This window comes from Diospyros lotus, chromosome 8 (genome assembly GCF_014633365.1).
Source record: "Diospyros lotus cultivar Yz01 chromosome 8, ASM1463336v1, whole genome shotgun sequence".
In the NCBI taxonomy this organism is placed as follows: domain Eukaryota; kingdom Viridiplantae; phylum Streptophyta; class Magnoliopsida; order Ericales; family Ebenaceae; genus Diospyros; species Diospyros lotus.
Window position 1 is genome coordinate 26612566 of NC_068345.1, and position 13003 is coordinate 26625568.

Below are 13003 nucleotides of genomic sequence, written 5' to 3' on the forward strand. Positions count from 1 at the left end.
CAAACAAACGAAGGAATAATAAAATGCCACCAATTAAATTAGACAGTCTTCAATTGTTTGGAATACTATGTTCTTAAGTATATCTGTAGATTACACATTCATAAGATTAGGTTTACCTTCTTCGTCAATCTAAGACTAAGAGTGGTGAGTGGTTAGGTAAATGAGATCAAAACATTCTAAAAGTTTGGTTTTGGTCTTTATTATTATTTTTTTTTTTTTTGGTCTTTATCAAACTATGCCCAATCTAAAATAGATGAGGGCCCAACCCAAAATGGATGAATGGCCCTCTAATAGCATAGCTGACGGATGAGAGGCCCAAACCAACTCTAAACTCACCAAGCCAGGCATAAAAATTAAAATGATGGAATTTCAAGATTGGGCATAGTTTGATTCCAGCTATTAAATCAAATCCAATTAGTTAATTTGATTTAGCTGCATTGAAATTAAAATTTTTAGCCTATAGTTTGATCTACAAATTTTCACAAAAAGGTTTACGACTGGTTTTGGTCTATGCCCTGGAAAAAAAAAATCAAAAGTACTATATTCTTAAGCTTAATAAATAAACAAAGCGACAACTAAGATCAAAAATGAAAGGTGAAAACAAAATTACAATTTGATTATATTATCCAACCCTGGTTAATTTTTCTTTCTTTTTTGTTTATAAATCAAAACATTCATTTATAATTATTAAAATAAATGCAGAAAAAGTACATCCCTTTGAAGCCAACACAAATAAAATTCTAAGATACTCATGCACATATATAAAAGGCAAAGCTCAGGCTCAGGCAGAGGCAGACCCCTATTCCTATGATTTGAAACATGTGCAAATAGTAGCAAGCAGTTGGGGCTCAACAAGAAGAGGGGTTGATCGATTTTATTGCTTATGTTATTGTTCAAACAGCAATCTAGTATGATTTATAGGCACTTGCACCTTTTGCCTTAATATTCTTTAAATGAAAATTTCAAACATAAGAAAATGAACCAACCGAAGGAAATGAAAATTTCACCAAGCAGCAAATAAAATTTCATACATAAGGAAGCCATTTAAGCATCAATAACCCAACTAAGTGACACAAGATTGACTAATAAACCATAACATGCTTTAAATGAATAGAAAATCGAACTAACCTGAGGAACTGCGAGAGGCGAGAGCGAGTCAGCGACGGTGACCAAGGGGCCGAGGGCGAGCGCAAGCGACTGCGAGCGAGGGGCCGAAGGTGAGCGCTAGCGACAGCGAGTGAGGGGAGGGCGAGAGTGAGCGAGGGGTCGAGGGCTAGCGATGGCGGGCGAGCAGCCGAGGGCGAGATCCAGTGAGGGGAGGGCGAGAGCGAGCGAGGGGCCGAGGGCTAGCGACGACGGGTAAGCGAGCGAGGGGCTGAAGGCTAGCGATGGCGGGTGAGCGGCCGAGGGCAAGCTCGAGCGAGAAGAGGGCGAGAGCAAGCGAGGGCTAAGGGCTAGAGACGGCGGCTGAGGGCAACCTCGAGCAAGGGGAGGGCAAGAGCGACAGTGAGCAAGGGGGCGAGGGCTAGCGACGCGAGGGAGAAGGAGAGATAGAGAAAAGGGTTCGCAGAGAGAGAGGAAAATTGAGGGAGGGAATTTGGGAAATTGGGGGTGCCTTAGCACTCAGGCGTGTAATGGGAAATTAGGGGAGGGAATTTGGGATTTTTTTTAATTTTTATTTTAGTTCTTAATTAATTATTTAACTGTGAGATTTAAAGTAATTATACTTAATATACATAATTTAATATCAAAACATAATAAAAAAATTAATATTGTTGAATAATTTATATTTTTAAATAATATAAAAATATTAAATTTAATTATGTGTAAAACTTAATTCATATTAGACATTATCTGAAAAAAAGATTAAAAAATTATTAAAAGAGATGTACCGTTTTATTGATATCTTTCAAGTGATCAATAACATTAAATGTGTGTTTGATAGTATAAAAATTCCATGAAAAATATCAAATTCAAAAAGTGAATTCCATTATCGTTATTTGACACATTATATTTTTTATAGAATTAAATTTTCTAGTACAATCATTTAAAGCATATTTTAATTTATTTTGTATAAAAAATTGATTCCAAAAGGTGGTAGTTTTTGTTTTTCATGTAAACTAAATATAATCAAACACACTTTGAGAATATTTTTTAGACCTAGCTATTATTCTACTACAGATAAATATTAAGTAAACTAATAAAATGATATACACACGCTCGGCTATGTTCACTTTTTTTCTAAACACTAAATTGCTTTATATTTAAAACAATTTTCGATATCGGTTACTACAGTACTATATTAAAGTAATTTTTGATCAATTTTGTAACCTTATCAGTATGTTTGGAAACAAACAATTTCTAAAATCCAATTCATTTCATTTAAAATAATTGAATTCCAATGTTTGGAATAGTAAAATATTCATAGAATTATGGAGATAAAATTGAACTTCAAATGAAGTTCCAATTGATCTTTTACAAATACAAATCATCGAATCAATTTATGTGTGATTTGAAAAGAATTGAAGTTAACATGAGAATTCTATTTTAAATTGATTTATTGCAAATAATTTAAATTTTAAAAAAATTATAAAAATGTTAGTAATTTAAAAATATTCAAATAAAAATGTTACTAATTTAAATTTATTATTTTTTTAAATTTATAAAAATATTAATTAAAATTAATTTTAAAATTGTTCTTTAAGTTTTACGACGGTTTCATTGAAACCGCCGCAATTTATTTTTTAATTAAATTGAAAATTCTCTTTAAATTTTACGGTAGTTTCTTTGAAATCGTTGCAAAATTTAGTTTTTAATTATTTAATTAAAAAATATTGTGGCGGTTAATGACCGCCGCAATATGTTAAAATTAAATTTTAATTAATTTTAAATTTTTTCTTTAAATTTTACAACAGTTTCTATAAAATCGCCGCAAAATTTAGTTTTTAATTATTTATTTAAAAATGTTGCGGCGGTTAATAACCACTGCAATATGTTAAAATTAAATTTTATTTAATTTTAAATTTTTTCTTTAAATTTTACGACGGTTTCTCTGAAACTGCCAAAAAATTTAGTTTTTAATTATTTAATTAAAAAATATTGCGATGGTTAGTAACGATGGTTTCAAAGAAATTGCCGCAAAATGTTACAAAAAACGCCGCTAAAACTGTACTTTGCAACGGTTAGTAAACCACCGCAAAATATCTAGTTCTACGACGGTTTTTGAAATCACCGCAAAGAAATTGCTGCTAAAATGCTATTTTTTTGTAGTACATGTGTCAACTCCCAGTCCGAAGATCGCACTGTGAGCTGGGGAGCTTAATGTTACAGGTATTTCCCGTTCTACTCCTTATGGGCTGGGCTCGACCCAACAAGTTGGCTGAATCACATAAAGCCTAGTAGACCCCAAACTGAGTTCGTCGAAGGAAGCTCGCACATCACTGGAGCCTGAACTCAGATCGCAGGACCAAGCGGGCTTTATATGAGCGAGCTCCCACTACACTTCGAGAGAGCTCCCAGCGACTCTTGCAATTCGCTAGCCTAACCGATCAGCTCGCATAACAAGAAGGTCACATGCCAGAGAATATTAGTGGGCTAGGGGTCATCCCAACTAGGCCATTCAGGCCCAACCTGGCCTCGTCCTCTCCGCCCATTTGATCGGCCCATGTCGGTCCCATCCTGGCCCCTTGCAACAACATCATTACAGCCACTTCTGGATTTTCGCGCACCCACCTTAAATCCCATCCTCATTAATGATGGATCCTATCCACATTAATGAGGGTTCCGTTGGCACCTTGCCGCTGCATGGGCACCTCCGCCGACTCCAAATATTCTGTTCCATCACTTGCAGATGTACAGCACATACAGGAGGACATCTCCCCCTTCTATTTATCAGTCAGCTCTCCCCAGAGCTATGGTATGCTCTTTCCCACCAACTTGCTGATACTCTACATCTCCTTACTCGCTTACTTACTTGAGCGTCGGAGTCTTTTGCAGGGGCCGACCAGCCGGCGGGTCAACAAACCAACCAGAAAACACCTTTCTCTCTCTCGAATTCATTACATCAGTGCGAACCAACGAATCACGATCGATCAATTCCAAACATTGATAGGAGGAATGGCTAAAACCTTTTCGAAGGGAAGAAAAACCTTTCAGAGGGAATAACAATTATTCGGAGAGAGGAAAACTTTCGGAATGAAACCTGAAATCTTTTGGAGAGAAGGGTCCTGGTAGATTTTTTTTCCAAAGAGAAAAGTGCAGAGAGAGAAAAAGTCTAGACGAGAATGCAGTAAGCATATAAAAGCTGTTGCTACAGTGACGTATTTATAAGTGGACCCTCGAGAAGCCAAAACGACACGGCTCGTGGAGGCGGATGTGTCGAAAATGATCTATTTCCCACATTCACCTAAAGGTAAATGCGGAGAGTGGGGGGAAATTTTCGTACCCCCCTCTATCTCTCTGAGAGAGTTTTCTCGAAGAGATAAGCTCTCAGGGAGAAGGCCACAGGGGCTTTCTAATGGCTTTCTGTGGCCTCTCTCTGAAAGCCCTTCAAAGGATTTCTCTCCAAGATTTTTCTCTCTTTCGGGAAGCCTCTCCCGGCATCCTCTCCGAGAGGTTAACTAAGGGGATCCTCTCTGAGAGGCTAGCAAGGTTTTGTACACGTATCCCAACCAACTATTGGGACCCAGACTTCTATAAAAAGTAAGACATGACACGATTGGCGGGATCTGAACATCTTGTAACCAACCTACGATTGGCGGGATCTGAACATCTTGTAACCAACCTAGATTCTCTCAAACTTTCCTTCCCGAAGCACTTTACACTTCTTTTCGCAACTTTTTGCTTTCTTGCCTACTGAGTTAACCGTCGGAGGGTCTTTACAGGAGATCCTTCCCGTGAACCTTCTAATCTTTGTCACGTGTTACAGTTCTTCTGAAGGTCTAGTCCAATCCTCTTTAATCCTTCTAAGAGAGCTCTAGTCCCCTCTGAGGCCTTTGAACCAGCTTCATAAAAGAGGCTCCCACTCTCTTCGGAAGCCGATTGACTTCTTCTCCGAGGGGTGTATCAGACCCCCTCTGAGAGCAATCTGTAGAGATCCAAGCACTAGGTCAGTCAGCCCTTTTCCAGAAAGCCCATCTAAGAGGTCGTATCTCCGAGAGATTTAATCTTTCTCCGAGAGGCACCCTCTTTTCGACTCGGCCTTTCCGCAGCTCTCTCTCTAGAAGTCTTCTCTCCGAGAGACCTCTCTCAACGACTGTATTTTTGGATATTAGCATCTTACTCGGCTTTAGACAACAGTTTCCCTCAAGTTTCTATTATTGTATTTTTAGCAACAACATCAGCCTAAACATTAATATATGCACTGCAACTCTTTGCCCACCCTTTCCAACTATTTGCCTTGTGCCTACCCTTTCGAACTCTTTACCTTCTACCCACCCCACGCAGCCCACCGCCCACTTGCTTTTTGGATCTGCCCCTAATAATATTGGTACTACAATAGTAATATTATTGTAAATAATTTCAAGATATTAATAGAGTTAAAACATTTATATTTAGATATAGACAAGAAATTATATTTTGATTAGAAAATGAGTCGTGAGAATAAGTCTTTAATTTAAGATGAATTTCAATCACAATCAAAATTGAAGTCTTACTCATGGTCAAATTAAAAATCTTAATAACAGATAAATTTTTATTTTTATTTGCAATTATCACACATATTTCACATAATTCAGAGTTTTAGTCAATTTCAATAACTTGACTCGTTTCAATTAGGGATGAACCCATAACGCCACGTAGCTTGATGCCTCAACGAATGGGACTTGGGTTTTATGGACTGACTCGGGCGACCTCGATCCTCCTGGGCGCTCCAAAACCCACTCCAAAATTATATTATAATAATTAATACGGTCTAAATTAAAAGGCCTAATGAAATTTAAGAAAAGTGTTTTAAGGCAGAGAGTACGTGGAATCCTTGCAAGGGATGTGTGAATGAGTCACAAATTTAAGAATAAAAAATTAATAAAAAGCCAAAACCCGAAACAGATTGGGAAAAGGACAAAACCGTCAGCCATTAGTATAAGGAACCTTTACAGCTGTCTTTTTTATTTAATAATAATTTCCCTGAAGGAATGTTAAGACTTTCTGTGGACGATTTCAATTTTCCAACCCTTCTGGCCGTCAAAGCAATTTCGTGCCCAATATTAAATCTTGAAAAGCAAATTATTTTTTAATATTAAAAAATAAAATACAGGAGATGAAAAATTAAATAATTTTCAGAAAATGATTCTTAGGAGCCTCCAGTACAACAAGGGACAGAAGGTCTCTGTCAGGGCGAAAGGGTTTTGAAGCCTCTTGCGTATTGAAGAATATTTTCAAGTCTAATATTTAATCAGGTGGAAATGGAGGAGGAGGAGGAGCGTACAAGCCCACGTTTGGCTAACGTTGTACATTACTAAACTTGGGAAAGCTCCAAAGTTGGGACTGAAAACGGCGTAGCCTGGCGTCATTGTTGCGATGACTAGGATGAGCTGGCAGACGTAGGCAAAGCCACCTCACCCCGCCGCGTAACAGTACGAAAGTTGCATGTCCTCACATGGACATTACCCGCATTTTCTAAAACTATATATTTTCCTTCTTTCTGCTTCCCCAGCTGGTAAATTTATTTTCTAAATTGCCTCTATCCCATTAAATCATTCAATTTTATTTTTATTTTAGGATAGTGCTCTTATTATTATATCTAATTTTTATATTAACGAGAGGAGAGGAATTAAATAGTTTTGTAGTCTCTAAATATATATATATATATATTTTAGTTAATAAGCAAGTGAATTTGATGGAGAAATTAATTAATGTAAAGTAAGTGTTAGAGATGAATAATAATTAATTATTATAGATAGATGTGTGTGTGTGCGTGTGTGTGTGTGTATGTGGGACCAGTAAGTAAATGCGAATGTTAAAAATGATGGGGAGGGAAGGAAGGAAGGGGACGGGTGACGGGCGCCGGATAGAGACTTCGCCACGCGCTCTCTCTATAAATCAGCATCTGCATGCAGCCTTTCTCTCAACACCATTCGCTGAAAGCATCCTCTCCCAAATCTCTCTCTCTCTCCCCCAAATTGACCCCTCCAATTTCCCCAAATCGATCTCGCTTTCTTCAGAATCTCAGTGTGGAGAGTCAAAATACCGAAAAGATCTCCCAACTGAGCCCATTTCAGAAAACCCTTCTCAAATCTTGAGCTCTCTCTCTCTCTCTCTCTCTCGCCGCTTCTTTTTCCCTGTTCAAATACAGCCCTTCGTATGGATAGCGGATCCGGGCATCAGTATCCGTCTCGACATCCGGGCTCGTCGGCGAATTTCGCCGGCTACCGCTATCAAAACCCGCCTGTCGGTGGGTACTCATTCGCTACTGAAGTAGAAACCAACAGTACTGGTGGCTTTGATCCATCTTTGTTAGAAGACCGTTTTTTCCGGCTGAATCTCTCCATGCCGTCCGGCCCCCACCAGCCGCGGCTTCTCCCGCCGTCTCTCCGAGGGGGCATGGACCCGCTCGACAATTCGGGTCCCTGGCCGCTGCCCTTTGGAGACAACGCCAACTCCAACTTGGAGAGTACTTCGAAGATCAGGGCCGGAGAAACCTTCAAGAATCCGGCGGCGGCGGTTGGCTCGGACTCTTCCTCGTCAACATCGCATCGGAGGGACGATAATGAACGCCCATGGTTTATAGACCATGTCGTGCATTCTTGTTTGGGCTTTGACGAAAATGAAGAAGGCGGCGGCGCGGGATCTTTCTTGCACCGCAAGGAACGATCGGAGTCTCAAATTCACCATCCCCCTACAAGCACAGCCGGTTTGCTCGTAGGCGGCAGCAATCGGAGTCTCCCCGGAATAACTCCGGAGATCCCTTCCAGCTCCTCAACGGTTTTGCTTCCCAGTTGGTACGCTTGGCATTGTTTTGAATTGGATCATTATCACTTTCCTTTAGTGTTTTTTCAAGGTCAGATCCTTAATTTGGCCAAGGATCAATATGGTTGTAGGTTGCTACGTGATAAATTCGATAGCCGGAAGAACGACGAAATCGAGTTGGCAATGTCCGAGATTCTCGGCCACATACCAGAATTAATGACGGATATGTGCGGAAACTATGTCTTTCAAAATCTGGTAAAGGCTGTGAATGATGAGCAAATGACTCGGATCATCCTCGCATTGACTAAACACTCACTTCATTTGATCGGAATTTGCCTCAATCCATACGGGTAAGCATATCTTTGTTTGATTGTGATCATTTTTCTCTAGTTCATGAGGATTGGGAACCAAGATTTTCCAAGAAAGTGAAATTAATTGGTGACGATTCTTGTTGCTCCAGAACTAGAGCAATGCAGACAGTGCTGGACTATGTGAGTGGCCCCCTTCAGATTTCGTTAGTACTTTCAGCTCTAAGGAGGGGTGTGTTGCTCTTGTCAGTCAACTCCAATGGCCGGCACGTCATTCAGCAATGCATCCGGCGGTTCTCGAACGACCAGACCAAGGTAACATGTCCATCCACCTTCTCATCAAACTCAAACAAGAAATTAAGAAACTCCAAAGAAAATTAAGAATAACGTACTGATTGACAATATGCAATTTCGTGTGTGTGTGTGTGTAGAAAAAATTAATTAATTTATTTTTATTTCCTTTTACAAATCCTAATTCAACAACACTATATGAATGTTTCTGGGTTAATTTGCTTTTACACGGAGGCAATCATATGTTCCAATTACTAACTGCTTATGTCTACTCATGATCAAGCTTCTTGTTCAGTTGCACCATCTTAATTTCTTGTGGAAGGACCAATATGCTAGGTACAACATATATGTATGTATGTGTATATATTTGTGCTAAGAAATTAGCAATTAATCCCCTTTCTGATGAGATAGTGCATTTAAAGAGCTTAAATTGTATTGGATTTTGATAGTAACAAAATTGATACTTCCTAGAGCTTATGCTCTTGATGGACATCAAATCTTACTAGTCCCAACTCATGATAGTTTCTAATTTATACCATCTTGATGGATTTGATATCTTATTTGCTTTGCTATCAATTTAATTATGCATTGAAAGGAATGGAGTTATGTAGTCACATAATGCCATGGAATCATGTGTAGGGTTTGCATGCATTAGTCTTCTTTATGGCTTAGAACTTAAGTGGCTTCTGCTCCACCTACCTAACTTGATTGATTCCCTGAGGAGCCTTCTCTCCTTAGCTAGGGCTTTCAGCAACAATTGAATATTATGATCTATACTGTCTTCCAATTATTTCTCTTCCTATTAGTTGGTTTAAAAATCAAAAGCCAAAAGGTGATGAGTTCTTGTCTGAATAATGTTGTACTTCAGGCAATTGCATGCACTTCTATGTATGTAGTGTGTCCAGTGTGACAAATATATTTGACAATCTTTGTTAGATCTATATCCTGACAGTTGGCACGTTAATTATGACGAAAAAAACAAATATGGTTGTGTCGTGTAAATAGTGAGTAACTTAGTCGAGCGTTGATTTTGAAAAGAGAATCTCAAAATTTGTCTATTTCTCCTCTGGATACAAAAGAAAATCTCAAAATTTGTCGACTTATCCTCTGGATACTCACTTATAACGACAAAATCAAACCTTATACTTTCTTTTTGTTGATAGTACGATGTAACACCTAATTTTTATACTTTCTTTTTGTCGGTATTACGTCTATAACAAAGTCATGTTTTTCATGTTCACATGCTATATAGCAATGTCTGGAACTAATTGTTCTTATCTTTCTTATACATTATTATCAAAAATAAAAAATAAAGGAAGGCATCTTCCAATGGCTTGCAGAGTAACAGTGATAAGGTACGTAATTAGGCATTCAATTGTCCATTGCTTCATTTCCTTGGTAGAAACATTCTTGAATCTGTATTAATTATCTGAGGATGACAATTTTACTTGCCAATAGAGAAAAAAAGGGAAAATGAAATGTACCCTTTTGAGATATGTTGGCCATGTGATACGTGTCGCCAAGCCATTCTTTGGCTTCTTATTTCCTAGCTTACTAAAAATGCCTCATATATATATATATATATATATATATATGATCTTTCTACTGTTCCTAGTTTCTTTATCTGAACTGAACCTTCTCTAGTATTGCTTCAACATGACTTGATCCATGTATAAGATTCAAAGAATGTCGATTGCTTTAGGTATAATTTATTAGACGGGATGAAGATATGAATTTAAATGGAAATAGCTAGGACTAAATGCTCTTTGGCTCCGTTTATTTCCTGTCCTCGATCGTATTATAACAACTGAATGATGGATCTTCTTCTCATCTCTTCTGACCTTTATTCTGCAGCAGGCGAAGTCTTATCTTATTTTAATTAGTGTTATGCATATGTTGAGTTTCATGCTTGAAATAAGATCTGTGTTCTACATATCTATCGCATTTGGATGTGAAGAGATAAAACCAATTGCAAACTTTTACACGGAAAAGGAAAAAAGCTGCTGTTTGATCGAAGAACTAGTGAGAAAATTCCTTTGAAATTAAACTGCCACTGTTTTTGCAGTATATTCTGGAGGAGATAGTGAAGAACTGCTTCCGCATTGCAACCAACAAAAGCGGGTGCTGCGTGCTGCTTTCATGCTTGGAGTACTACCATGGAGAATACAGAGAAGTTCTTGTGAATGAGATCATTGCAAATTCTCTATTCCTTGCAGAAGATCCTTACGGGTTTGTTAATTTAATTTTAAGCGCCCTATTTGATCTCCCCCATCCTCCATCCTTAACACAATATCTTGACATGCTTTTATCCTTGCTTTTCTTGACCTTCAGTAACTATGTTGTGCAAAACCTGCTGGCATTGAAGTCGCCTGAGATTTCCTGGACCCTGCTGAGGGATCTTGAAGGATGTTTCGTGCAGCTCGCCAGCAACAAGTATGCCAGCAACGTGGTCGAGAAATTCCTGACAGATACAGACGAAGAACAATGCTCGACGATCATCATGGAGTTTGTCACATGCCAGAATATTGATTTGCTTCTTATTGATCCTTTCGGGAACTTTGTTGTTCAAGCAGCGTTGCAAGCCTCCAAGGTAATAAAGCTCATGTGTGGAATTGCTATCTAAAGATTTTTCCATTATGATTAATCCTGCTGCAGCAGGTAGCAGTTCTAGTGGGGGCAATAGTGATGTTTATAAATTCACATTCAAAGTGTGTTTGCTAGTTGTAACCTGTTCCTCATTGTTGGCGAAAGCAGGGGTTGGCCCGTGCTGCTCTTTTCAGCGTAATCCGGAGATATGCTCCATCGATGCGTGCGAATCCCTTCGGGAGGAAAGTGATCGGCATGTACGAGAAGCTGCAGCTACAGTCGCAGTGGCGTGGGAATGGCAGTTGGCAAGGGCAAGCTTCTTCTTCAGCTCGTTGGCCAAATTGAGAAACTTAGGCTTGTGGTGGTGAGAGTGACTACAAGCGTTTATCAGCTAGAAATGTAATGGGTGTTGCTGTTTGTAACTTAGTCTAGAAATTAAATCTGCAGTATGTATTGTAATAGTAGTAGTAGTAGTAGTAGTATATCCTCTCTGAGAGAGGACTTGCTTGTTATATCATCATAACTGGTGTAAGAGTGTCTCAACTTTACTTCTAATTCCAGTAATTATGTGGAATCCATTTGTGTGTTTTGAGTTTCTGCGTGCATTTTGATGTCAGTTTTGAGATTCACCATAACACTGAAAAATAGGAAACATCAATAGATATTGTATTAGGAAAATGTTATTGGTACATCCATTTTCTACATCTTGGGCTACATAAGAGGGTATTATGACAAAAAAACCTCTCATGAGACGCATAGAGGCGCGTGAAGCGCATGTGAGGCGCAGGGTATTCTGATCATAATACCCCCTTATGTAGCCCAAGATGTACAAAATGAGTGTACATCTAGCATGATTCATTATATTAAACAAGTGAAGTGATTAGCTGGTTATGAAAGTGGATGGGGCTCTTGTGCCGAGCTCACAATAAAAGAGGTTGGCTCCACTCCACGTAACCCATATGCGTCGTGCCATGCCTGCCCGTCAAGTCAATTCATTCGGCTGGCCTGCTCGGGCACTGTGCAGGCCATCTCATGCCCGCTTAGGTTGTATAAACACGAATACGGTACAAGATACGATGATCGAAAATCAAAATTAAATCGAGGACAAGACAATATATATATATATATATATATATACACATACACAAATATATTATGTTATTATTATTTTTATATAATTGTAAAAAGTATAATTTATAAATTTAAATTCCTCATAATTATATAAATAATTAAAATTAAATGTATAAAATACAAGTTGTTTATCAAATTTTAAATATCACAAAAAATTATAAAATCATTGTCTTCTAAATTTGTTGGCACATCATTATCATTTGAAAATAACAAATAACTCAAGTCTAGGTTGATCAAGGGATAGATTTGTAAATTGTAATGTTCCAACATCATCCATGGTCTCATAGGCATATCTAGGAAGTTGTAGAGAGTTGTTAAGAGTCAGAACCAACAACGATCGACAAGTTGTAGAGACTCAAAGTCGAAGATGACAAATTGAAAGGATCAAAAACAACGATTGAAAGACGACAAAAAGATTGGATCCTAAAAATTTGGAACACATTTGGCGAGTTGTAGAGACTTAAATATCGTGATAGGAGACTTGGAGTCAATGGTGAGTAGCAAAGAAGGCAAGGGAGGGGTGTGTGGCGGTCCAACTAATTTGATTTAAGATTTCATTTTGTTTTTAGACTTCTCAATTTCTCATATATATATATATATATAGTTATAAATGATATCGTGTTCAAACATGCTTGACATACCTGTTTGAAGTGTCGGAACATATTTGTTCATAATTTTTTTTAATAAAATAATGTGTCAAATACTCTTGAAATCGTGTTAATGACAATAATCGTATTCAAAAGAACACGTAACTCTTATCTTTATCATGGACCCTTCCTTTT

General features: G+C 38.1%; 1 protein-coding gene across 2 annotated transcripts; it reads left to right on the top strand.

Annotated features, from left to right (window-relative positions):
- The first annotated feature begins 7082 nt into the window (after positions 1 to 7082).
- On the top strand, positions 7083 to 11670 carry LOC127808333 (putative pumilio homolog 8, chloroplastic). Of its 2 annotated transcripts, XM_052346836.1 has the most exons (6): positions 7083 to 7937; positions 8037 to 8255; positions 8366 to 8528; positions 10570 to 10733; positions 10836 to 11094; positions 11259 to 11670. In XM_052346836.1, exons 1-6 carry the CDS (start codon positions 7300 to 7302, stop codon positions 11433 to 11435), a joined length of 1620 nt encoding a protein of 539 aa, XP_052202796.1. In that variant the 5' UTR covers positions 7083 to 7299; the 3' UTR covers positions 11436 to 11670. The 2 variants fall into 2 exon arrangements, with proteins under 2 accessions (XP_052202796.1, XP_052202795.1); XM_052346835.1 differs by having other exon boundaries at positions 7083 to 8255.
- The last annotated feature ends 1333 nt before the right edge of the window (positions 11671 to 13003 follow it).